Source organism: Malaclemys terrapin, chromosome 1 (assembly GCF_027887155.1).
Source record: "Malaclemys terrapin pileata isolate rMalTer1 chromosome 1, rMalTer1.hap1, whole genome shotgun sequence".
NCBI classification, from domain to species: domain Eukaryota; kingdom Metazoa; phylum Chordata; order Testudines; family Emydidae; genus Malaclemys; species Malaclemys terrapin.
In genome coordinates, this window is record NC_071505.1 from 285024067 (window position 1) to 285049293 (window position 25227).

A 25227-nucleotide genomic window follows, 5' to 3' on the forward strand; every position below is an offset into this window, starting at 1 on the left:
TTCAGGTAGTTGAAGGCTGCTATCAAATCCCCCCTCATTCTTCTCTTCTGGAGACTAAACAATCCCAGTTCCCTCAGCCTCTCCTCATAAGTCATGTGCTCCAGACCCCTAATCATTTTTGTTGCCTTCCGCTGGACTCTTTCCAATTTTTCCACATCCTTCTTGTAGTGTGGGGCCCAAAACTGGACACAGTATTCCAGATGAGGCCTCACCAATGTCGAATAAAGGGCAATGATCACGTTCCTCAATCTGCTGGCAATGCCCCTACTTATACAGCCCAAAATGCCGTTAGCCTTCTTGGCAACAAGAGCACACTGTTGACTCATATCCAGCTTCTCGTCCACTGTGACCCCTAGGTCCTTTTCTGCAGAACTGCAACCTAGCCATTCGGTCCCTAGTCTGTAGCAGTGCATGGGATTCTTCCGTCCTAAGTGCAGGACTCTGCACTTGTCCTTGTTGAACCTCATCAAGTTTTTTTTTTTGGCCCAATCCTCTAATTTGTCTAGGTCCCTCTGTATCCGATCCCTACCCTCTAGTGTATCTACCACGCCTCCTAGTTTAGTGTCATCTGCAAACTTGCTGAGAGTGCAGTCCACACCATCCTCCAGATCATTAATAAAGATATTAAACAAAACCGTCCCCAGGACCGACCCTTGGGGCACTCTGCTTGAAACGGGCTGTCAACTAGATATGGAGCCATTGATCACTACCCGTTGAGCCCGACGATCTAGCCAGCTTTCTATCCACCTTACAGTCCGTTCATCCAGCCCATACTTCTTTAACTTGGCGGCAAGAATACTGTGGGAGACCGTATCAAAAGCTTTGCTAAAGTCAAGGAATAACACATCCACTGCTTTCCCCTCATCCACAGAGCCAGTTATCTCATCATAGAAGGCAATTAGGTTAGTCAGGCACGACTTCCCCTTCGTGAATCCATGCTGACTGTTCCTGATCACTTTCCTCTCCTCTAAGTGTTTCATAATTGATTCCTTGAGGACCTGCTCCATGATTTTTCCAGGGACTGAGGTGAGGCTGACTGGCCTGTAGTTCCCCGGATCCTCCTTCTTCCCTTTTTTAAAGATGGGCACTACATTAGCCTTTTTCCAGTCATCTGGGACCTCCCTCGATCACCATGAGTTTTCAAAAATAATGGCTAATGGCTCTGCAATCTCACCCGCCAACTCCTTTAGCACCCTTGGATGCAGCGCATCCGGCCCCATGGACTTGTGCACGTCGTTTTTCTAAATAGTCCCATACCACTTCTTTCTCCACAGAGGGCTGGTCACCTTCTCCCCATACTGTACTGCCCAGTGCGGCAATCTGGGAGCTGACCTTGTTGGTGAAGACAGAGGCAAAAAAATCATTGAGTACATTAGCTTTTTCCACATCCTCGGTCACTAAGTTGCCTCCCTCATTCAGTAAGGGGCCCACACTTTCCGTGACTTTCTTCTTGTTGCTAACATACCTGAAGAAACCCTTCTTGTTACTTTTAACATCTCTTGCTAACTGCAACTCCAAGTGTGATTTGGCCTTCCTGATTTCATTCCTGCACGCCTGAGCAATATTTTTATACTCCTCCCTGGTCATTTGTCCAATCTTCCACTTTTTGTAAGCTTCTTTTTTGTGTTTAAGATCAGCAAGGATTTCACTGTTTAGCCAAGCTGGTCGCCTGTCATATTTACTATTCTTTCTACACATCGGGATGGTTTGTTCCTGCAACCGCAGTAAAGATTCTTTAAAATACAGCAGCTCTCCTGGACCCCTTTGCCCTTCCTGTTATTCTCCCAGGGGATCCTGCCCATCTGTTCCCTGAGGGAGTCAAAGTCTGCTTTTCTGAAGTCCAGGGTCTGTATTCTGCTGCTTTCCTTTCTTCCTTGTGTAAGGATCCTGAACTCGACCATCTCATGGTCACTGCCTCCCAGGTTCCCATCCACTTTTGCTTCCCCTACTAATTCTTCCTTTTAGTCTCTTTTTATTTTTGTACGTTAAATTCATTCATATATTAATTGTTCTTCCAAAGTCTTTGTTGTTAGCAAAGGGTATGTTTGAACTCTAAGACCAAAATGTTGGTTTTTAACATGTGACCCATATTCAAGAATTTCATGTGACTGAATATTGGGCTTTACTTTATTATGGCTGGTCTCAAGTCTATGGGAAAAGAGATGTCTAGGGAAGACCCCTTATACAGCAAAAGTATGGTATAAACAAAACTGGATGATTGATAAGGGGTACCTAATATTTATTTATGTTCTTTGATAAGAGGTACTTGTTGCAGATGTTTTCTGTAATGGGTAAAATAAGAATCCATTGAAAGATGTTTGCTAACTCAGTAAGAACTGCTGGCTGTCACAGATGTCAGTAATAGTAACTGGATTAGAATTCCTCTTAGGCTATCAATCATGTAACCCTAAAGATGCCAAAAAAGAAATTCATAAGTAATTAGGTAAAACAAAAATGCCAAAAGGACACATGGTGAAATTAATCACGGAAAAGCAACTTTTTCTTCAACAAGGAATCGGGATTATAAAAAACAGGGAACTTGACAAATTAGGTTGGGGATTATAAAATTGCCAGCATCCAACCAGATACAGAGGAGGCGGAGAGAGGCTAGCCCTTCACCTTACACCAAGGGTGGTAATGTATCTGTATTTTGTATAGTGCTGTACTAATCTGGTTGATATTTGATTAAATTCCATTTAAGCCTATTTGACAATCCCGAAGAGTTATTAAATTCAAACATACACAAAAAATATTGGTTTTACAATAGTGCTGTGGGTAGAGGTCAGGAATGTTGTGTTCTTGCTCCATCTTTTATTCCTTGGACAAGTAACTTAACATGTATTTGCATCAATTTTGGGAGCACAATTTTGGGGTACTACGCACAATTCTTACCCAGCTCTATAATGTACTTTGAGCTCTCTGAACAATAAGAGCTGGGTGAGCTAACCGCTATTATTTACTGCTATTGTACTTTTAGGATTAAGGCCATGTATGTACTACCACTTTTGCTGGCAAAACTTAAGTCACTTAGGGGTGTGAAAAAAAACCATGTCCCTGATAGACATAAGTTGTGCTGGCATAAGTGATTATGTGCACAGCGCTATGTCGGTGGGAGAGCTTCTCTTGCCGTCATGGCTACCGCCGTTCGTTTATGTGGTTTTATTATGTTGATGGGAGAGCTCTCTTCTGTCAGCATACAGCGGCTAAACGAGCGATTTTTACAGCAGCGCAGCTGCACTGGTACAGCTGTGACACTGTAAGTTCGCTAATATAGACATGGCCTAAATGTTTGCTTTTTTTCTATTCTCTCGCCCTCTTCCCCCCCTCCCCCTTTGTCCCAGGTAATAAAAACAAAAAAGATACCTATCGATGCAAACTTTAAAGTATACATTGTATTGGAGCAGCTGATTTTAAAAAAAAATGTCTAAAGATGACTTGAATAGGTCTCATCATAAAAACGTTAACAATCAAATTATAAAGGCTACTGTTGGTCAAACATGTCGGACACTTAACTTTTTAAAAAAGTTAAGTGTGAAAACTATTGTGGTTGAATATAATATGAATGACAACTGGTGATATACGTTCACTGTTTTTTGTTTGCAGTTGGATAGATTTGCCAGCATAAGGATTCCAGGCAGTAGAAAAGAAAGACCTCCTTTATTGCAGCTGAAACAATCACATTCCTCTATTGATTGGTCATCACCTCCTGCAGATGTGGATGAGTTCATCCCCAAACCCTTGTCGGAGCGAGAAATCCTAGCACTTTTTGAAAAAATGATGGTAAGAATCCCATATCCCTGTTTAATACTTGGTGAATTTTAAATGTCTTTGATTTAGAGAATTACACCATGACTAATGTCTGTTCACTTGAAGGTCATTGTCAATGTATGAATGAAAGTGTCTCTCTTTTTTTTTTTTTTTTTTTTTTGTCCCTAATTGAATGAAGAATATGTATCAAGATGTAAAGGCAAACCGGGAATCATCATCAAGTGGTGATGTTTCTTATAGGATCTTAGCCCTGTGCGATTTTTTATTTTTTTATTTTTATCAGTGACCTGAAAGAAGACACACAATCATAACTTACCAATTTGCAGATGAGACAAACAGTAAATAATGAAAACTACAGTTCACTTTTATAGTGCCATCTGGATAGCTTGTAAACCAGGTAAAAGCAAACAGTACCCTCATCTGGCTTTCAGTACTTCTAAATGCATCCTATCCCAGGATCCTTGGTGGTAGCTGCTGTTTGAGTGATCTAGACAGTAAGGGCCACCAAAATGGACACCACAAGCTGAAAGGACTATCTATTGCAGGGGTGGGCGAACTTTTTGGCCCAAGGCCCACATCTGGGTATGGAAATTGTATGGTGGGCCATTAATGCTCATGAAACTGGGGGTTGGGATGCGGGAGGGGGTGAGGGCTCCGCTGGGAGTGTGGGCTCTGGGGTGGGGCTGGGCATGAGTAGTTGGGGATGCAGGAGCATGCTCTGGGCTGGGACCGAGGGATTCAGAGGGCAGGAGGGGAATCAGGGCTGAGGCTGGGGGTTGGGGCATAAGGGGGGGTTGAGGTGCAGGATCCGGGCAGCGCTTATCTGAAGCAGCTCTTGAAGCAGCGGCATGTCCTCCGTCCGGCTCCTACATGGAGGCACGGCCACACGGCTCTGCGCGCTGTGCCATCCGCAGGTGCTGCCCCTGCAGCTCCCGTTGGCTGCGATTCCTGGCCAATGTGAGCTGTGGGGGCGGTGCTTGGGGCAGGAGCAGCGTGCAGAGCCCCCTGCCTGCCGCTACGCACAGGGGCTGGAGAGACGACATGCTGCTGCTTGTGGGAGCTGCGTGGATCGTGGCAAGCCCCAGACCCTGTTCCTTGGTGGGAGTTTGAGGGCTGGATTAAAACATCTGAAGGGCTGGATGCGGCCTCAGAGCTGTAGTTTGCCCGTCCCTGATCTATTGGGAGGAAAAACTTATTCTTCAGCTAGCTTGGAAATGTTTACTGCTAAATGCCAGGGCCTTTTAGATAGATAAACATAATTATTTAAATTGGGATTATGTATCAAGTTGTATAGAAAAGCTTTCTCAGGACAACTGGAAGAAACTGAGGTCCATTTATAACAGAAAGGTCAGTTCATGGGTCATGCTACTTTGCAGATGGTATTTGATGCTTCAGACACTGCAGAGAGCTCTAGGGTCACAGCTGTTGTCATGCGCAGGGCTTCTAGGTTACAGTCTTCATGGATACTGGAAGAAGTACAGATCACAACTGCAGGCCTCTCATTTGAAGGTTGTGACCTGTTTAATTCCAATACTGATCAAGACCAGCATTTCATAAGATTTGTGAGCCACTTTTTGATCTGTGGGGCACTACATGCCACAGGTACCAAGGAGAAAACAAACCAGACCTCAGACTTTATTCAGACAGATGACCCCTTATTACTACTCTGAGCACAGACCCTCTGAACCACAAAGAGAAAAGAGGTCCTAGCAAAGGAGGCCATAGAATGTCAGTTGGGAGGACTCTATGGATGACTTAGTTGTGATGGTGCATGGATCAGCTGAACATGAGCTGTGACCAAAGGGGCTAGTGTGGTCCTCTGATGTATAAACGGGGGAAGATTGAATGGAAGTAGAAAGGCTACATTACCCCTATATTTGACTCAGGTGTAACCGCTGCTGGAATATTATGTATAATTTTGGTGTCCACAATTCAAGAGCAAGAAGAATGATTCAAGGATTGTAAAACATGCCTTACAGTGATAGATTAAAGGAGTTCAATCTGTTAAGTTTTACAAATGGAAGGTTAGTAGACTTGATTGATCTGTAAGTGGCTTTCTATAAGTTTGCTGTAGAGTAAATAACCGTTCTCTTGAAATTTACGTAGCTCTTTAAAAAAAGGAATAAAAGTAAAGCTAAAGCCAATTCTGTTACGTGTAACACTAATGCTCCCCATCATGTGGTGTTGGGGCCTGGATCTTCAGCACTGCAGATTCTTCTACCACTTGAGCTACAGGATTAACATCAGTTTGTAGTAGTAGGATCATAGAAGTATAGGATTGAAGGGACCTCAATAGGTCATCTAGTCCAGTCCCCTGCACTCACGTCAGGACTAATTAATAACTAGACCATTCCTGACAGGTGTTTGTCTAACCCGTTTTTAAAAACCTCCAATGATGGAGATTCTACAACCTTCCTGGGCGATTTGTTCCAGTGCTTAACCACCCTGATGGTTAGGAATTTTTTCCTAATCATCAACCTAAACCTCCCCTGCTGGAATATAAGCCCATTGCTTCTTGTCCTATCCTCAGAGGTTAAGGAGAAGAATTTTTCACCATCCTCATTGTGACACAAGCTTTCAAGTACATAAAATATTATCATGTCCATCCTTAATCTTTCTCCAGACTAATCAAACTCCGTTTTTTCAATTTTCCCTGATAGGTCTTGTTTTCTAGACCTGTAGTCACTTTTATTGCTTTCCTCCTAGATTTTCTCAAATTTTTTCATAACTTTCCTGAAATGTGGCACCCAGAACTGGACACAATACTTCAGCTGAGGCCTTATCAGCATGGAGTAGAGTGGAAGAATTACTACTTGTGTCTGACTTACAACGTTCCTGCTAATACTTAACAGAATTAAGTTCACTTTTTTTTTTTTTTTTTTTTGCAACAGTGTTCTACTGTTGACTCTTACTTAGCTTGTGATCCACTATAACCCTCTGATCTCTTTCCGCAATACTCCTTCGTAGCCAGTCATTCCACATTTTGTGCTTGTGAAACTGGTTGTTCCTTCTTAAGAGGAGTACTTTTGCGTTTGTCCTTATTGAATTTCATCCTATTTCTTTCAGACCATTTATCCAGTTTGTCCAGATCACTTTGAATTTTAATCATATCCTCCAAAGCACTTGGAACCCCTTCTAGGTTGGTATCCTTGGCAAACTTTATAAATGTACTCTTTATGCCATTATCTAAATCATTAATGAAGATATTAAACAATACTGGATCCAGGACCAATCCCGGTGGGACTCCACTCCACATGTCCTTCAAGCTTGATTGTGAACCATTTGGAATAGTTTTCCAACCAGGTATGCACCCGCCTTATAGTAGCTCCATCTAGGCTCTATTTCCCTAATTTGTTTATGAGCAGGTCACGTGAGACAGTGTCTGAAGTGGAGATATATCACATCTACCGCTTTACCCCTCTCCACAATGCTGCTTATCCTATCAAAGAAAGCTATTTGATTGGTTTGACATGATTTGTTCTTGAAAAATCCATGATGGTTACTTATTGCCTTATTGTTCTAGGCGTTGGCAAATTGATTGCTTGATTATTTGCTCCATTATCTTTCCGGGTACTGAAGTTAAGATGACTGATCTATAATTCCCCAGGTTGTCCTTATTCCCTTTTTTATAGATTGGCACTATATTTGCCCGTTTTCATTTTCTGTGAGTTTTCAAAGATAATCATTAATGGCTCAGATATCTCAGTCAGCTCCTTTAGTAAGCTAGGATGTATTTCATGAGGACCTGGTGACTTTAAGACATATAATTGTCTAAAGCAACAAAGAGTCCTGTGGCACCTTATAGACTAACAAATGTATTGGAGCGTAAGCTTTTGTGGGTGAATACCCACTTCGTCAGACACATGCATCTGACAAAGTGGGTATTCACCCACGAAAGCTTATGCTCCAATACATTTGTTAGTCTATAAGGTGCCACAGGACGCTTCGTTGCTTTTTACAGATCCAGACTAACACGGCTACCCCTCTGATAATTGTCTAAGTAATTTTTAACTTGTTGCTGATGTATTTTAGCATCAGATCCTACCTCGTTTTCTTTGGTGGTCTTGATGTTAGATGTCCGATTGCTACTAACGCTTTTGGTGAAAACGGAATAAAAAAAGTCATTCAACACTTTAGCAATTTCCACATTTTATGTTGTTGTCTTTTCCCCCTCATTGGCTAAGGGGCCTACCCTGTTCTTCGTCTTCCTCTTGCTTTTAATGTATTTGTAGAATGTTTTCTTGTTACTCTTCGTCTCTAACTAGTTTAATTTTATTTTGTGTCTTGGCTTGTGGTGTTTGTTTATATTCATCCTTTGTAATTTGACCTAGTTTCCATTTTTTGTAGGACTCTTTTTAGTTTCAGATCATTGAAGATCTCCTGGTTAAGCCAGGGCGGTCTCTTACCATACTTCCAATGTTTACTACGTGTTGAGATCGGTGGCTATTTTGCCCGTATTAATGTTTCTTGAGCTGTTTCCCCCCTCAGGCTAGGTTCCTATGGGATCTTGCCTATCAACTGCCTGAGTTTGCTAAAGTCTGCCTTCTTTAAAACCCATTATCTTTATTGTGCTGTTTTCCCTCCTACCATTCCTTAGAATCATGAACTCAATTATTTCATGATCACTTTCACCCAAGCTGCCTTCCACTTTCAAATTCTCAACCAGTTCCTCCCTATTTGTCAAAATCTAGAACAGTTTCTCCGCTAGTTAATTTCTCCACCTTCTGAAATCAAAAATGGTCTCAAAAGCACTGGATAATCTGTGCCCTGCTGTATTTTTCCCACAGATATCTGGGTAGATGAAGTCACCCATCACCATTAAGTTGTGTGTTTTGGATGATTTTGTTAGGGTGTTTTTCTCCCCCCCCCCCCCCCCCCCTCCTGATTAGGTGATCTGTAGTAAACCCGTACCATGACATCACCCTTGTTTTTACCCTTTTATCGTTACCCAGAGATTTTCAACGAGTCTATCTCCTATTTCCATCTCAACCTCAGTCTAAGTGTATACATTTTTGGTATACAAGGGAATACAGTCTCCCTTTTTTCCCTGCTTGTCCTTCCTGAACAAACAGTATGCTTCTATAACAATATTCCAGTCATGTGTTATCCCACCAAGTTTCTGTGGTGCCAACTGTCATTTCTAGTTCTTCCTGTTTATTCCCCGTACTTCGTGCATTAGTATACAGACATCTACCATACTGATTTGATTTCCCCTCTATGTTCTCTCTCTCGCTTTTGCCTTGTCTCTGATATAATTGGCCATACTCTCTCCCCCCCCAGATTCCAACCCTTCTCCCAGGTCTCCATGTTTTTGACTTATCTGTGGGCTTTTGTTTCCTGCCCTTGTTGAGCCTAGTTTAAAGACCTCCTCGCTAGATTAGTTAGTCTGATCCAGAGATACTCTTCTTCCTCGATAGGAAGTTCAGTTGGGATTCGGCAAAGATGGTAGAGCTGGCGTGGCAGGGGGTGCGTGCGCAAAATTTTTTTACTGATAGGGGTGCGTGATCAAAAAAGTTTGGAGACCACTGCCTTAGAGGATGTCTAATACAAGAACAGTAGGTTTTTCCTTTGCATGAGTAGCCCCATTTCACAGGAAGCATAGTCAAGGAGAAAAAGTTGTCTGATTCTTTGAGTGGCAGCGTCACAAAGGGGATGGAATTTGGGATTGCCATATTGGAGTGTTAGGTTCTGTTCTGTGTGTGTAACCTCTCAGTGGGACCCAAGGCTTTGCTTGATTAGATTCTGTACCAATTGCAACGTACTTACTCAGCTTAGTTCTCAGGTGTCCTGGCTTTGAGAATAGATAAGTATCAGGTCAGGATAAGATACCTTAGACAAGTATGACCATTTCTTGTCTAAGATCTTTTTATGGATCAGCTCTATTTGGGATATCAAGATAGTGGCGTTTTGAGCATAATAAAAGGATAGAATTCTCCTTTTCTAAGAACAGCTGGATACAATCTAAAGTATCCTCAGAAGACGATCCTTTTTTTTTGGTTTTGTTTTTGTTTAAATGGGCAAAAGTGGGCCTGCTAAGACTAGGGCAGTTCTACGAGAGCAAATAGAGAACATATGTTAAAAAGAATGTTCAGTATGTAGATTACAACAATTTTTGTTATATAAAATTAAAACCTATTTCAACCACTAAGAAATGGTGGGGTCAGTGAATTTCATAAGTAAGAAAGGTAAATGTAATTACATAAATGGAAACAAGCTCTATATAAGGCCCTTAGAGCACTTGATCCCTGTTTCGGCTTAGAGTAAATTTTCCCCTGTAGGTCCAGGGACAGAATAGGCCCACTGCTCCTCCTGCATGTTGTTAGAGGCGACTAAAAAGGGGCTACCTGGAGAGGGATGGGTTCCACCAGGTTAGAAATTTGTCCAAGACACACCATATGATGAGCAAGGCAATGATGTGTATAGTGGATTAATCACAGCCCAGGTTAATATTGACCGCGCCATCCATCTCCCACCAGGGCAGACGCGACTAGTATACTATGGTGTAACCCCAACAAAGAGGATCCGTGGAAGAAATAACATCACCATAGCCACATGAAATGTAAGGACATTGAGATAAATAGGGAGGTTGAAAGAACTCGTGTATGAAATGGAACAATACACCTGGCATCTCCTAGGAATCTCTGAGGTCAGATGGAAGAACTTTGGAGAGGTACTAACGGAAGAAGGCCATGTACTCTATTACAGTGGAGAGGACAGACTTGTCAACGGCGTAGGATTTCTTGTGCATAAAGATGTCAATAATTCAGTATTAGGATGCCACCTAATGTCCAGCAGGCTTATTTCCATCTGTCTAACTGCAGTACCGTTTAATATCACAATGGTACAAGTCTACATCCCTACAACAGACTATGACGATGAGCAAATTGAAGATTTTTACAATCAGCTCCAAGACCTCATCGATAAGGTACACAAGAAAGATATCCTGATTGTACAAGGAGATTGGAATGCTGAAGTGGGTACTGACGCACAGGCACATGGGCGAAATTATTGTGGCCCTTTCTGTAATGCAGTAACCGGTGAGAGAGGATTGAGACTTTTGGAGTTTGCCAGCTATAACAATCTGGTTCTTGTAAACGCATTAGGAGCACATAAAGCATCAAGACGATCTACATGGCATGCACCTAATGGTCTACATCACAGCCAGATCGACTACACCATGGTGCAAAACCAATTTCATTCTGGGATTAACAGAGCTAAAACAAGGAGCTTCCCCGGTGTTAATATTAGAAGTGATCACAACCTTGTGATGCTAAAAATTTGGCTGTGGCTAAGGAAAATCATCAGGCCAAAGTTCACCAGAACCAAGCTTGACTTAAAGACTCAGAGACCGAAATATTGCAGAGTCATTCCAATGGTCGGCGGGAAATTTGTCCTGCTGCTTGCTCTAGAGGAAGACATAGAAACAATGACCAACAATTTCAACGCTGTAATGAATGAGGCAGCAATGGACATCCTTGGGAAACATCGTAAGAAGACAAAACCCTGGGTTACAAATGTGTGACATTAGAAGAGAACTTGAGAGACAAGAACAGCACTGAGGGGGCTGATAAATACAGAGCAATTGGCAGAAAGATCAAGGAAGGAATGAAGGTGGCCAAGGAGATATGGACTGAAAAACAATGCTCTAAAATTGAACAGTGTATCAATAATAAAAATAGCAAATGAGCCTTCCAGGTTGTAAAAGATCTGTCGAAGGAAAGATGGACCAAAGCTAATGCAATTCAAGACAAAGAAGGGAACAGTCTTACAGAAGAAAGGGACATCATCAATAGGTGGACAAACTACTGCTCTGATCTATACAACCACCAGACAAAAGGAGATCCTAGTGTCTTAGGCAGCCCAGATTCAACAGAGGAGGATGACTTTCCAATACTGCGTGACGAAATGGATACAGCTGTGGAATCACTCAAGAATGGAAAAGCTACATCCCAGCTGAACTGATGAAATTTGGAGAGAAATAGTAATAGATGTACTCAACAAAATCTAGCAGATGGCTGAGTGGCCCTCCACGTGGACATAGTCACTAATCAACACTCTGCCAAAGAAAGACAACCTGCAATTGTGTCAAAATTACCAGACCATAAGCTTAATCAGCCATCCTAGCAGAGTGATGTTGAAAGTCATATTGAACAGATTGAAGCCACAAGCAGAGAATATCATAGCTGAAGAACATGGGCTTTTGTGCAGGAAGAAGTACTACAGAATAGATGTTCAACCTTCATGTTCTATGTGAAAAGTACTTAGAACACTAGCAGGACATCTACCGCATCTTCGTTGACTTCAAGAAGACATTGGACAGAGTATGGCACGAAGCTCTCGGCGCAACCATGAAGAAGTACAATGTTGGTTGTAAGCTTATTCTTATCATTAAACAACTGTATGCCAAGGCCAGCAGTGCAATTCTCGTCAATGGCACAATAGAGTGGTTTCGCTCCACTGTTGGAGTCTGGCAAGGCTGCCTTCTTTCGCCCATGCTATTCAACATCTACTTGGAGTGCATAATGACTGATGCTTTAGAAGATCACATACGCACAGTCAGCAGGGGGGGGGGGGGGCAAACAATCTCAAATCTTCAGTTCGCTGATGACATTGATGGCCTGGCAGGTAGTGAATATGAACTTGCCAAGCTTGTGAAATGATTGGATGAAACCTCTGCAAAATATGGCATGGAAATCCAGTGTTTACCTCTCCCCCAAAAAACCCCTGTTTGAATAGTTCCTGATACCATTTCCTTTAAAGAATATATTTTAGAGCCTGGAAAGTGTGGAATGAGAAGTAACTTTAACTATATTTGGATGTTATGTTCTGCATGGGAATAGGGCAAAATATTTTAAACCTCAATGGCAGGACAAAAATGAGATTACAAATACACCTTTACCCAGATATAACGCTGTCCTCAGGAGCCAAAAAATCTTACCAGGTTATAGATGAAACCGCGTTATATTGAACTTGCTTTGCTCCACCGGAGCGCGCAGCCCTGCCCCCCCAGAGCGCTGCTTTACTGCATTATATCGGAATTCATGTTATATTGGGTCGCGTTATATCGGGGCAGAGGTGTAGATCCTTTGGTGTACTGCTTTTGGGTTTCTCAAAAAAAGACCCCATTCATTGCACCAGACTGTTAGATCCTTAGGGTGTGATATGGTTATGTACTTCACACAATTCACTGACTAAAAATATAATGAAAACCAAATACTTATTTCCTTCCATATCACAAAATAGTGGCTCTCATTGCACCTCTCTTTTCCTAAAAGCCGAGTTGAACAGACTGGTTCGCAGCATGTCTTGAAGGACTAACAGAGATGTGGGTTATTTGATTAGGCTGACTAAATTTTTAAGTTGGGGCAGTTGTTGAATGACTAGCAGTCACCTTGCCTGAACTGATGGGGATCCGTCTCATGAGTTTAATCTGAAAGTAGCTGCAGTAATCTGAAAATAGCTACAGCAGTCCTCACTAGCCTTGGATGACCCAGAAGTGTCAACATCTAAAAATGCCTCCTTTCACGGTCAGCTTGTAAGGTATCTGTATAACTTGCTCCCAGCTGAGCACCTGGCCAGTCATACATATATTTGTCAGCTCAAGGCCGGATTATTGTAATTCACTGTATCTGAAGCTGAATGTGAAGATGACAAAGCACAGGCTCCAGCTGGCAAGGAATTTGGCTGCCCACCTTTTCCATCGTTTAGGCAGCTACGAGCACATTGCGCCAGTGCTTGAGTCCCTTTACTTCAGTGGTTCTTAACCTTCGGCCCGTGGGACATTTGTGGCCCAATCAGCACAGGGCTGTGGCCCATGTGACATCCTCAGGGCCATGCAGGTAGTATTGGATGTGGCCCACAATGGTAAATAGGTTGAGAACTACTGCTCTACTGTCTCCCTAGTCAGCTTCTGATGCTGGTTTAAGGCTTTTGTCTTAATATGAAAGGGATCAATAGATTGAGCCTCAGTGATGTTAAAGACTAAATTTTGACGTATGAACTGCTGTGATGTTGCATTCTTCTAGTATAGTGCAGATTCCAGATCCCAGGATTAAGTGCATGAGAACTGGGGACAAAGAATTGTTGGCTGGGGGGAAATCTGGCTATGGACCAAATTTCCAGATGAGCTTAGGTGAAGCTAGAGCTTTAGAAAATGCTGCAAACCTTTCTTTTTGAAAAAGACCTATTTATTCTCCATCAGAAAGACACATAAACCCTGTTTTGGCACATAAAACCCCAACCAACAAAAAAGCTACCCTGAAACAAATCAATCAAAGCAACAAATAAGTAAATTAATAAAATCAAAAACCAAACAAGTAGCGTTTTACCCTCGGAAGGGAAGTGTGCCACAGATTCCTAGAAGTCTGTTATGGACTTGCTGCTCATTTTATGTGGAAGACACTTAGATACTGCAGCATAAAAGGATCAGATAATATGGGACAGGGGGTGAGGCTGCCTCTGCCATAGGCAGGTGCTAAGTCACCTTCATAGACCAAATCAGTAACTTAAAACTACGTGCGGAAACTCCCAGGTAGATAGTACAGTTTCCAGAACACTAGCATAATGAGCTCATGGCAGGAAACTCTGTTTTTAGCAAGTTATGCACCAGCTTCAGTTTTCAAAAGGATTTAAAACGTACCTGGATGCAGTGCAGTAATCTCATCTCATGGTGACTGATAGGCATGGATGTTAGTAGCAAGATCGGCATCCAAAAATAGGCTGAAATATTCTTGACAGAGGCAGATGTGGGAGAAAAATGCTGCTGTGTGATCACTGACCTGCAGATGACGTTTGCAATTTGGGTGTCTAATTACAGGAATAACAAAAGGCAGTGACGCTTGCTCTACAAAAGATGCAGAGATAAATTTTTTGCCCTAATCTTGCATACATTTTCCAAAATGACTGATGCTGCAGTCTTGATTTTTGGTGCATATGGTTCCAACTCTGTGGTATTGTTGCAAGAGCCTTACTATTTTGGGTGATTGAGGAGGAGGTAGTGTGACTGTGCTTTTTGCATCTAATCTGAAATATAGGTTTCTCACCCCAACACTGGATCCAATGCAATATGTCCATTTTGCACGTGATTCCTAGGATGAGATGAAATTGGAACTACTACACTGCTAGTGCTGCTGCACTGGAAATTCCTTACATGACTAAGGTTATTCAGTATGGTGATGCTGAATAGGGTGGGTAAAATCATGACACATTTTCCTTAAAAATTAAAGCAAACTTTTTTTTAAATTTTTAACTTTACTATATATTTTGCTCGCTCATTTTTTTTTCCTATTTCATGGTTTTAAATGGCTTAAGTGGATGTTTTGTGTTTGATTCTTCAGTTCCCTCATTGTTAGTTTTCTGTTTTTTTACATAGGGTTTTTTCCTTAAGTTTCACGTTTAATTGTTCATATATGCCTATTCAGCAAAGTATAGGACCTCATTAAGATCCTTATTGTCAGACACATAGATGGCTAAATCAAGTTTTTTCAATCTTTTCCCATAGGAAGATATGAATTTAAATGAAGACAGAAAAACACCATTGCGAGAAAAGGATTTAAGTACCAAAAAAGAAATGGTGATGCAATATATCAGTACTGCTTCGAAGGCTGTAAGTATATGTCACTTCTAAAATACACCAAAAATATGCCTATGAAAAGTTTAGTGTACTTACTACTTTTACATGTATGTTTGGAGGGATGATAATGCATAATTGAGCTATTAAGTTTTTTTGGACTAATATCAATCCTTGGATGCAAATGTCCTAAAGGGCCAGATTTTAATTTTTTTTACGTCTTTATGTAACAGTGGAAGTTGTCTGTATACGTTGGGCCGAGTTTATCCTGTAAGGTAAAAGTATAACGGTCAGTTGGGACAAATAAGTTCCCTTGCAAACATCTGAAGTGTCAGTTATAGTGTTACTTTTCAGTACTATTTTAAAATCATTTTTACTTGGTTGTTCATGCATTCTTGACACTTGACTCTAATACCCCATTCTGTATTGTTTGTTACTTTCAATTTGTGCAGTGTTATTTAGCAACATCGAAGGTACATACTGGAACAGACCAGGGTCCATCTAACTTAGTATTCTGTGTCTAATAGCGGTCATACACACACACAAATGTCCAATTTTTATTTAGAATCCTACTAGTTCTTGATCTTAGTGATATTGAGGCCATGAGTTTCACAGACTACTTGGGCATTCTGTGAAAAAACATTTCCATGTCACTTTTAAATATGCCACTCTTCAATTTAATTATATGACCCTTATTTTAGAATTGACAAGGTGACTATACATGTCTGATCCACCTTTACAGCACTGTTATTTATTTTTGTGTACCTTTATGATGTCACTATTTATTTATACTCTCTTCAATGTAAATCGTTTCTTTTCAGTTTCTCTTCTCTTCATAGCAAATATTTTTCGTAGTCCAATCATTCTTGTTGCTTTTACTCAGTTTCTCCCCATTATTTCTATTGTATCCTTTTTGTAACCAATATGGAACACAGTATTCCAGGTGAGGTTGTATCACTGATTTATCTAAATGACATTTTCAATATTTTCCACTCCCTTCTTTATGCATCTTAATACTTAGTTTGCTTTTTGACCACCACTACATTGTGAGCAGAGGTTTTTCACTGAGGTTTACAGTTTCTCTTCTGAGTTGTTGGAACCAACAGGGAACGTAGTAAGGATTGTGACTACTTGAAACAATACACATGAGAAGGAATTATTTTACATTTGTCAGTACAGAATTTCATCTGCCACAGCCACCCTATTTCACATAGCAAAACCTAATTGATGTATTAGATGAAACATAAGATGTCAAAGTAAATGTTTGCAGATTTTAGAGAAGTCTTTCAATTGAATCCAGTGTGGAACAGTCCTACGTTTCAAATTAGTTTTTGTAATACAAGTTGTACTTGTATTGGAAAATTTTTGGGTACTCTAATTTAGTGACCCAAGAGATAAATGAAATACTAATTCCTTGATATTGCTCATTACCAGTGAGACTCAAATGAAGACTCAAAAATAGTTTTGCTCCTGGAGAGTACATTTTGTATGGTCTAACTTGGTCAGTAGTTTAAAGTATTGAAATCTTATTTTGGTATCGTGACTCCGAAATGTAGGAATTGCTGCATATGTACCCTGCTGGCCAGTGTGTTACATGTCTCTCCCTCTGTGCTCAATTCATAGAAGATGAGTCTGTTAAAGCCTCCAGCTACAGAGTCTTAGTTCAAGCTGTAGAGTCATGCATTTAGATTTGGAGGTGCCTACTTCAATCAATGTTGTGTTAGCCAAGATGGCAGTCATTACATACAGGTTACAACTACTTCCCTTCTTGATGAATAAATTTAGCACAGAAATCACAAGTAATTTTGGTAACCAAATAAGGAGCCATTCGATTCTTCATTGTAATATATAGTATTAAAGTAGTACCACTTGGATACATTTATTGTATGTTACCTGAACAGGTATGGCTTGGGAAATCCTTCAAGGCTCTTTCATTTAAATTCCTGTCCCATGCAGTGTCAAATCTTGGTTGCACAACATGGGCATTTGGACCAGTGACTGTCAATGCAATGTTTCCAGAAAGCTCTTCTGTAAATGGATTCCCCACCCTTTTTCTTCTACTGTTAAGAGTAATATGGGCTTGTATATTGATCCATGTTCTACTGTACCAAATAGGTTTTCCTGGCTTTTAGTATTATGAATACAAACTACATTAACACCTAGGAGCCCAAATCATGGATCATGGTCCCGTTGTGCTAATCACTGTATAAACAATAATAAAAAGATGGTCCCTGTCTCAAAGGGCAATTAATTTGTTTTCATGTGGATTTAATAGTGACAGCAGGAATAAATATGACATTTATTATACAAGTGTGATACAAGAACCTCTTAAGTGCCATCTGACAAGGGGATGCAGCAAATCATAATGTACTAAGTTCTGGCATTGGCTCCCTTGCGGTGGCAATGACAGATGAATCACTATATTACGTTGCAAATTATCATAATTACTTTTGCTTTCCTCTGACCACATCAAAAATGCCCTGTACAAAATAAATGCACAACCTCTGTGACAGAGATCCCTTTTATGAAGGATCCCATTTTTTAACAAACATCCCTCATCTGAGACCTGCACCAAACACATGCCTTATAGAATATTTATCCGTAAAGTCTTAGTCGCGTTTTTCAGGAGCATAATTACAATGTTAAATGAGGAGTTACTGTATGCATAAATGTAGACCCAGGTTTGCATTTTAGGATTTTGTTGTGTATTGTAACCATTTGTTTCCACCACTCTTATTGCTTTAGTCTTTCTTACAACAAAACAAAACTAAGTTTATTTAAGTGCTCACAAGTGCTGTGTGGTTTACAGCAGTTGTGGTTTAAGGTAAAACTTGTAAATAGGGCTGTACTGTACCTCTAGGTGCAGATGATCTGGCATTTCGGTGAGTATCCAGTGTCGGGCTGGATATCACAGGGGAATGTTTCAAAGCAGCTTGGGCCTTGGAAAGCACCTATTGTTAATGTGCAAGGCAAAGTTAGGGATGGTATAATCCGGAAGAGTGTTGAGTGGCAGAAAGGCTGCTGGTGGTGGGGAATTGATACCCACCTACCATAAGGAAGACTACCTTTTGCTTGAGTCAGGATAACAGGATGACTTAGTCCTGGGTGCCCTGATGTATGGATTTGTGGTTATCTCTCCTTGTCAGTCTCAGTGGGGGGGCCATGCCCCCTCGCTACTGTGTGGCTGTCCAACCAAGCTTACGGGGGAATTAGCGCTTCCAGAGCTCTGACCCGGCTCTTGGTGGGACAGAGCGTCAAGCAGTCCTATGAGGCTCTGTCCCTCTAGATGGTGCTGAGCAGTAAGCAGTCCGTGAGGCTCTGGCCTTATAGCAGGGCTGAACAGTAAGCAGTCTAGAGAGCTCAGGCCCTCAGCAGGGCAGAGCAACAAATAGTTTTAAAGTGGGTCTGACCCTTGGGCAGAGCAATAGGCAATCTTTCACCTGGCTCAGGCAGATGACCGAAAAACACAGGGGCCTCAGCCTAAGGTGGGTAGGCTGTGGAAGCCTAATATTGCAGGATCTGCAATACTGTAAATGAAATAGAGCTTTAATCATTATAAAAATTAGAGTATGCAAATGAGTTAGGTGTATATAAAAGGAAAGGTAAAAATGTGAGTAGTACAAGGTATTAACACACGTCAACTTCTAATCGCTCTAAAATTCTGAAACAAAAATCAACAAAACTTGGTTAACTAGTAATACAGAAGGGTAAAATTAAAAAAGTTTTGCTGATGTAACTTGCATTGACCAAAGTTTGTAGTGTAGACATGGTGATAGAATTGACACTATTGTCACAGGACACCTAAACACTTTAAAATGCGAAAATAACTTTTTTTTCCAGGTTTGGCTTAATTTTTTTTTAAAAAGGGAAGAGCATTAAAGCATGTAGGTTAATATGGTTAAATAGTTCTGGCTACTTGTAGACATTCCTTAAGTGCTGATAAACCAGGATTGGGGGACAAAACATGTCTTCAGTGTTACACATTATTCAGTGTCTGCTTTCTGGACCCTCAGTCTTTTTTAAAAAAAAATTAACTGGTATATGTAGGCGTCAGTGGATTAGACATGTAAATAGTGATTTAAACACTTGTTTTATTCCAGTCACTTTACTCAATACCTTAAAACTTTTTTGAGATGATCTGTAAAGAAGATAAACAAATTCAAAATGTAGCATAAATGAAAAGGGTATCTTCACAAAAATTATCTTGGACTTGGTTCATTATAATTACCCTTTTTTTCTGTCGTACTTTAATGTTCTGATATTAATAGAGGTAATCAAAAAGTCTGCTGTTTTTCTGCTCAGTGAAACAAGTAGCCTTAAAATGCCAAGTTTCTCACCTCATGTAATACATTTTGTAGTTGAATTATGTATTTTTGGTACATTTTGGATATTTTTCTCTGATCCTTTGTTATGCTGTTAAAACGTTCATTTAAAATTTAAATATCATGCTACACTGGGCTTTGTCCTACTGACAGGTATTGCTTTCTGACTTTTGCTTCGTTCATTTGCAGTCAAAAATATTTACTGAAAACTCAAACAACGTATGATACAACTTCAAATATTTCCACCAGTTTGTTTTACTCACATTTTAGGATTATGTTATAGCACAGTTGCTTAATAAAAAACATTTTAGGATCAGGAATCAAGATTTTCTCATAAATAGCAATTGAATTGGATAATCTGTATAAACTAATTGCGTACCAGAAAGAAAATCAGTGTGACTTTCCTCTTGCAGGGAAGCCTCAAGAGCAGCCGACAGATTACAGCACAGGAATTCATCCTGGAACTAAAATCTGGAGCAACAGATGAAAGACTTATTACTTGCTTAGAATCTCTACGGGTTTCTTTGACCAGTAACCCTGTCAGGTAATGCCTCCATCTGCTAGGGCATATTGCAACAATTAACAATTTTCTGTAGCCTTTTATCATTGAATTTTATAAGAAGTAATTCTCTTCTAAATAAAATGAATAGGTGGGTTTTAAGTATGCATACTTTGATGCTGTTGGATTAATTTACATCTGTTAATGCTGTTCTGATTTTAAAGCTGTCTGTACATATTTTTTTTTTTTTTTTTTTTTCAGGTTCTCTAATTTTTACATAGACTGTTGTCTGGAACAAATAACAAGAAAACAGTCAGGGACAAAATGTGAAGCAGTTTTTATATCCAAAGAATAGACAATTCTGCCTACATCTGAATGCTACATAAAGATATGGCAGTGTTATTGTAGTTGTGTTTGGTTCTAGAACAGGGGTCGTCAACCTCTGGCGCGCGGCTCGCCGGGGTAAGCACCCTGGCAGGCCGGGCTAGTTTGTTTACCTGCTGCATCCGCAGATTTGGCCGATCGTGGCTCCCACTGGCCGTGGTTCGCTGCTCCAGGCCAATGCGGGCTGCGGGAAGCAGCGCGGGCTGAGGGATGTGCTGGCCGCGGCTTCCCGCCGCCCACATTGGCCTGGAGTGGTGAACTGCAGCCAGTGGGACCCACGATCGGCCAAATCTGCGGACACAGCAGGTAAACAAATTGGCCCGGCCCGCCAGGGTGCTTACCCTGGCAAGCTGCGTGCCAGAGGTTGCCGACCCCTGTTCTAGAACATTAGAGAGATTAAGTGGGTGAGGTAATATCTATTGGACCAACTTCTGCTTGTGAAAGACAAGTTTTTGAACTTACAGAGGTTTTTCTTCAAGTCTGGGAAATGTATTTAGCTGCGACACTCTGTATACAAGGTGGAACAAGATTGTTTAGCATAAGTAGTAACACATTTCAAATGACCATTTAAGGTGAAGTACTAAATAGATAAGACTTTAAAGTTGATGAAGTAGTCCTTCAACCTCTACTTTTGGACTATACCTTGGCTTACGCCAAGGGTTATTACTGGTATCTAGTCTTGGATAGGGAATTTATGGAAGCTTAATGATGGAGAAAATGATGTTCACCAACAACTACAGTTCCAACAGTTTGTCCACATAGATGTTGTTCTTTGAGTGCTTGCTCATGTCGATTCCATTGTAGGTATGCACGCGCCCATGTGCGCAGCTGTCTGAGACCTTTGCTTTAGCGCTACCCATAGGGCTGGCTGTGGCGTCCTCTGGAGTGCCCCACACATGGTGCAGTATATCAGGCGCCACCGGACCTGCTCCCTCTCAGTTCCTTCGTACTGCCTGTGGTGGTCAGTTGGAGCGCCTCTGTCACTTGCTTTGCAAGCGGTCAGTGGTTTCTCGTCTAGCTTAGCCTTGTGCTTTACCTGTAAATAGTTTAATCGTTGTTAGTTAGTTAGTTCTTAAGTACCCGGTAAGTGTTAGTGTCCCAGTGGGGCATGCCCCGATCTCCAGGTTTCAAGCCCTGCTCTTTGTGTAACAGGCCTATGTCTGTTAGTGACCTACACGAGAGGTGTCTACAGTGCCTCGCGGAAACCCATGTGAAGGAGTTCTGTTGCATCTGTCCGTAGACACACAGAGAGCGTGATATCCATCTCAAGGTCCTCCTGATGCAGGCTGCCCTGTGTCCAGCTTCGGAGTCAGCACGGCCTGAATTGGCACCCAGTGCTTCAACTTTGGTGCGTAGTGCACATCCAGCACCAGGGTCCTCCCAGCACCAATCCCTATAGCTGGTGCTGAAGAAAGACTAAGCAGGTGGCACCAACCAAGTCCGACCAAAAGGCTCTGGGCAAAGGACCCTGCTCAGGCCTTATGCCTACTCTGGACCCGCTAAAGGGCTCGTCGTTCCTCCCGCACCGACTCTGGGGAGTGGTAAAGGGCCTAGGGCGATGTCGCAGTTGACTGCCTTCCAAGGCCCTGGTGCCTGAAGAGCTAAGAGCGCCTTTGCTGCAGGTGGCACTGCATGCGGCAATGGAACTGGCTAAGGCTCCCAGCAAAGTCTAGCCCGCTGGCAAGTCTTCGCACAAAACAGGTGAGTGCCACCAGTCTCCGGAGCCAAGACAGAGCCCTAGGTCTCCATGTTCCTGGTCTCTGCATCAACCCTGGTCTCCGGCTCGCCGCTACAAGTCATTGGCACCATGCTGCCAATCTCCATCATAGCACCAAAGCTCGCCCAGGCGTCGTTGATCTCCCCGGCGCTGATGTTCGTTGTGCTGTTGCCAAGACTTCAAGGGCGCTCCCCCATGCGGCACCGCTCTCCATATCCCCAGCACTGGTTGGACCATTCGTGGCACCTGTCCTTCCCCTCCCCCCCCCACAGTCATTGGAGGATAATGAGTTCTCAGGCTTGGAGGCCCAATTCATCCCCTTGCCCAGGCAACATAATTGGGCTCCGGAGAGTGCGTCCACGGCATTGGTGCTAACCTGGCAGCAGAGCCAATGACCGAACCAATGATCTTACTGGAATCCATGAGGCAATCCCGTCAGGCTGGTGCCCCATTCCTGCCAGCCCTCGGTGGCTCTTTCAGACAGGCTGAAGGTGGCTCCCCGGTACCCATGGCTCCAGGCTTGGTTCAGGATGTCCCGGCAGCTGCCACGGGTGAGGAGCCGGTACCCACTTCAAGGCTGCCCTCCCAGAAGGCTGAGGGGAGATAAGATTGCTCTCTATAAATATATCGGAGGGATAAATACTAGGGAGGGAGAGGAATTATTTAAGCTCAGTACCAATGTGGACACAAGAACAAATGGATATAAACTGGCCATCAGGAAGTTTAGATTTGAAATTAGACGAAGGTTTATAACCGTTAGAGGAGTGAAGTTCTGGAATAGCCTTTCAAAGGGAGCAGTGGAGGCAAAAGACACATCTGGTTTCAAGACTAAGCTTGATAAGTTTATGGAAGGGATGGTATGATGGGATAGCCTAATTTTGGCAATTAATTGATCTTTGACGATTAGCAGTAAATATGCGCAATGGCCTGTAATGGGACATTAGATAGGGTGGGATCTGAGTTACTACAGAGAATTCTTTCCTGGGTGTCTGGCTGGTGAGTCTTGCCCACATGCTCAGGGTTTAGCTGATCGCCATATTTGGGGCCAGGAAGGAATTTTCCTTGAGGGCAGATTCGCAGAGGCCCTGGGGGATTTTCGCCTTCCTCTGCAGCGTGGGGCACGGGTCACTTGCTGGAGGATTATCTGCGCTTTTTGAAGTCTTTAAACCACAAGTTGAGAACATCAATAGCTCAGACATAGGTCAGGGGTTTGTTACAGGAGTGGGTGGTGAGATTGTGGCCTGTGTTGTGCAGGAGGTCAGACTAGAAGATCATAATGGTCCCTTCTGACCTTAAAGTTCTAAGAGTCTGAGACACCTCTGGACCTCCCCCGGTCATCCAATCATAAAGACGATATGGTGGTGGGGCCTTCCAGAGCTAGCCCACTGGACGATTTCTGCGAGCATCAGGCACTGCTCCACAGGGTGGCATTGAACTGGGGCCTCAAGGCGGAGGAGATGGTGGAACAGATGGGCACATTATATAAGGTTCTCTCCGCATCTGCCCAAGCGTGGGTTGTACTCCTGTACACAAGTGCATCCTGAAAATTGCCAAAACCATCTGGCAAACCCAGTCCTCCATCCCGCCAACCTCTAAAAGGGCAAAAAAGAAGTACTTGGTTCTCGCAAAACGGTTCAAGTACTTGTACTCTCACCCACCACCGGCGTCATTGGTCGTAATGGCAGCAAACGAAAGGGACAAGCAGGGGGCCACTAGTTCCACCAATAAGAATAAAGAGGCGAAGAGACTAGATTTGTTTGGTCGCAAAATTTATTCCATAGCCAGCCTCCAGTTTTGGGTGGCGAACTACTCTTTGACTGCTACAATTTTAACTTGTGGGACTCTCTCCTCAAGTTCAAGGACTCCACGTCCTAGAAGGCAGCCCAGGAGTTCACAACCCTGGTGAAAGAGGGGACCACAGCGGCCCGGTGCTCTCTCCAGATGGATTGGGATGCAGCCGATTCAGCTGCCCAAGTGATTGCCTCATGGTGGTTATGTGGCAAAGTTCCTGGTTCCAGACCACCAGTCTGTCCCAGGAGATGCAGGCCTCTATCCAGGACCTCCTGTTTGATAGTGTCGGCCTGTTTTCCGACCAAACGGATGTGTGTCTGCATGGCCTGAAGGATACGAGGGTGACCCTCCGCACCCTGGGGATGCATGCTCCTCAGATATCCAGGCAGCTATTCGGACCTCTTCCGCCACCTAGACAATGGCAGCCTCAACAGGGGCCTGTGAGAAAAAGAGATGCCAGGTTTAAGTGCCACCACCCTTCGTCATCCCGATCTCCTGGACAGCCAGGCCCGGTGAAACAACAGGGGGGCTAGAAATGCTCATTTTGAGAGTGCACTTGGGAGCCAACTGCCTGGATCCTTCCCGGACTTTGCTCGATTTGTCTTTCTCCCCTGCCGCTTGGCCTGGTCGTGGGTTATGTTGGACCCTGGACATAGTGGCTTGGGGCTACACCCTGCAGTTTTTGGCCACTTCTTCCTCCTGCCCCTCCACCCCCTTATCCGTCCCTCTTCAGGGATCCTTCTCATGAGCAACTCCTCATTTAGGAGGTCAAGAACCTCCTAGGCTTGGGGCTATGGAGGAGGTTCCTCAGGATATTCAAGGAAGAGTATTCTACTCCTACTTCCTAATCCCGAAGTCAGAAGGGGGACTCAGACCCATTCTGGATCTGTGAGGCCTCAAAAAGTGGCTCATGAAGTTGAAATTCGGCATGATATTCCTGGCCTCCATCATCCCTTCCCTGGATCCGGTGGACTGGTATGCTGCTCTACATTTGAACGACGCTTACTTCCCTGTCTCCATTTTCCCAGGACACAGATGTTTCCTGTGTTTCATAGTGGTGGGGCACCATTTCCGGTTTACGGCGCTACCCTTTGGTCTGTCCTCAGCCCCCAGGGTGTTCATGAAATGCGTGGCGCCAGTGGTGGCTTACCTGAGGCGTGGAGGGATCCAGATCTTC

General features: G+C 42.8%; 1 protein-coding gene across 1 annotated transcript in view; it reads left to right on the forward strand.

The window, feature by feature from the left end:
• The window catches only part of DIAPH3 (diaphanous related formin 3), a 502197-nt gene that overhangs the window by 30542 nt on the left and 446428 nt on the right, over positions 1-25227 (forward strand). The window contains exons 3-5 of the mRNA XM_054013650.1: positions 3604-3780; positions 15269-15373; positions 20073-20203. Of these exons, the coding sequence (XP_053869625.1) occupies positions 3604-3780; positions 15269-15373; positions 20073-20203 (413 nt within the window). The remainder of the gene's footprint in view (positions 1-3603; positions 3781-15268; positions 15374-20072; positions 20204-25227) is intronic.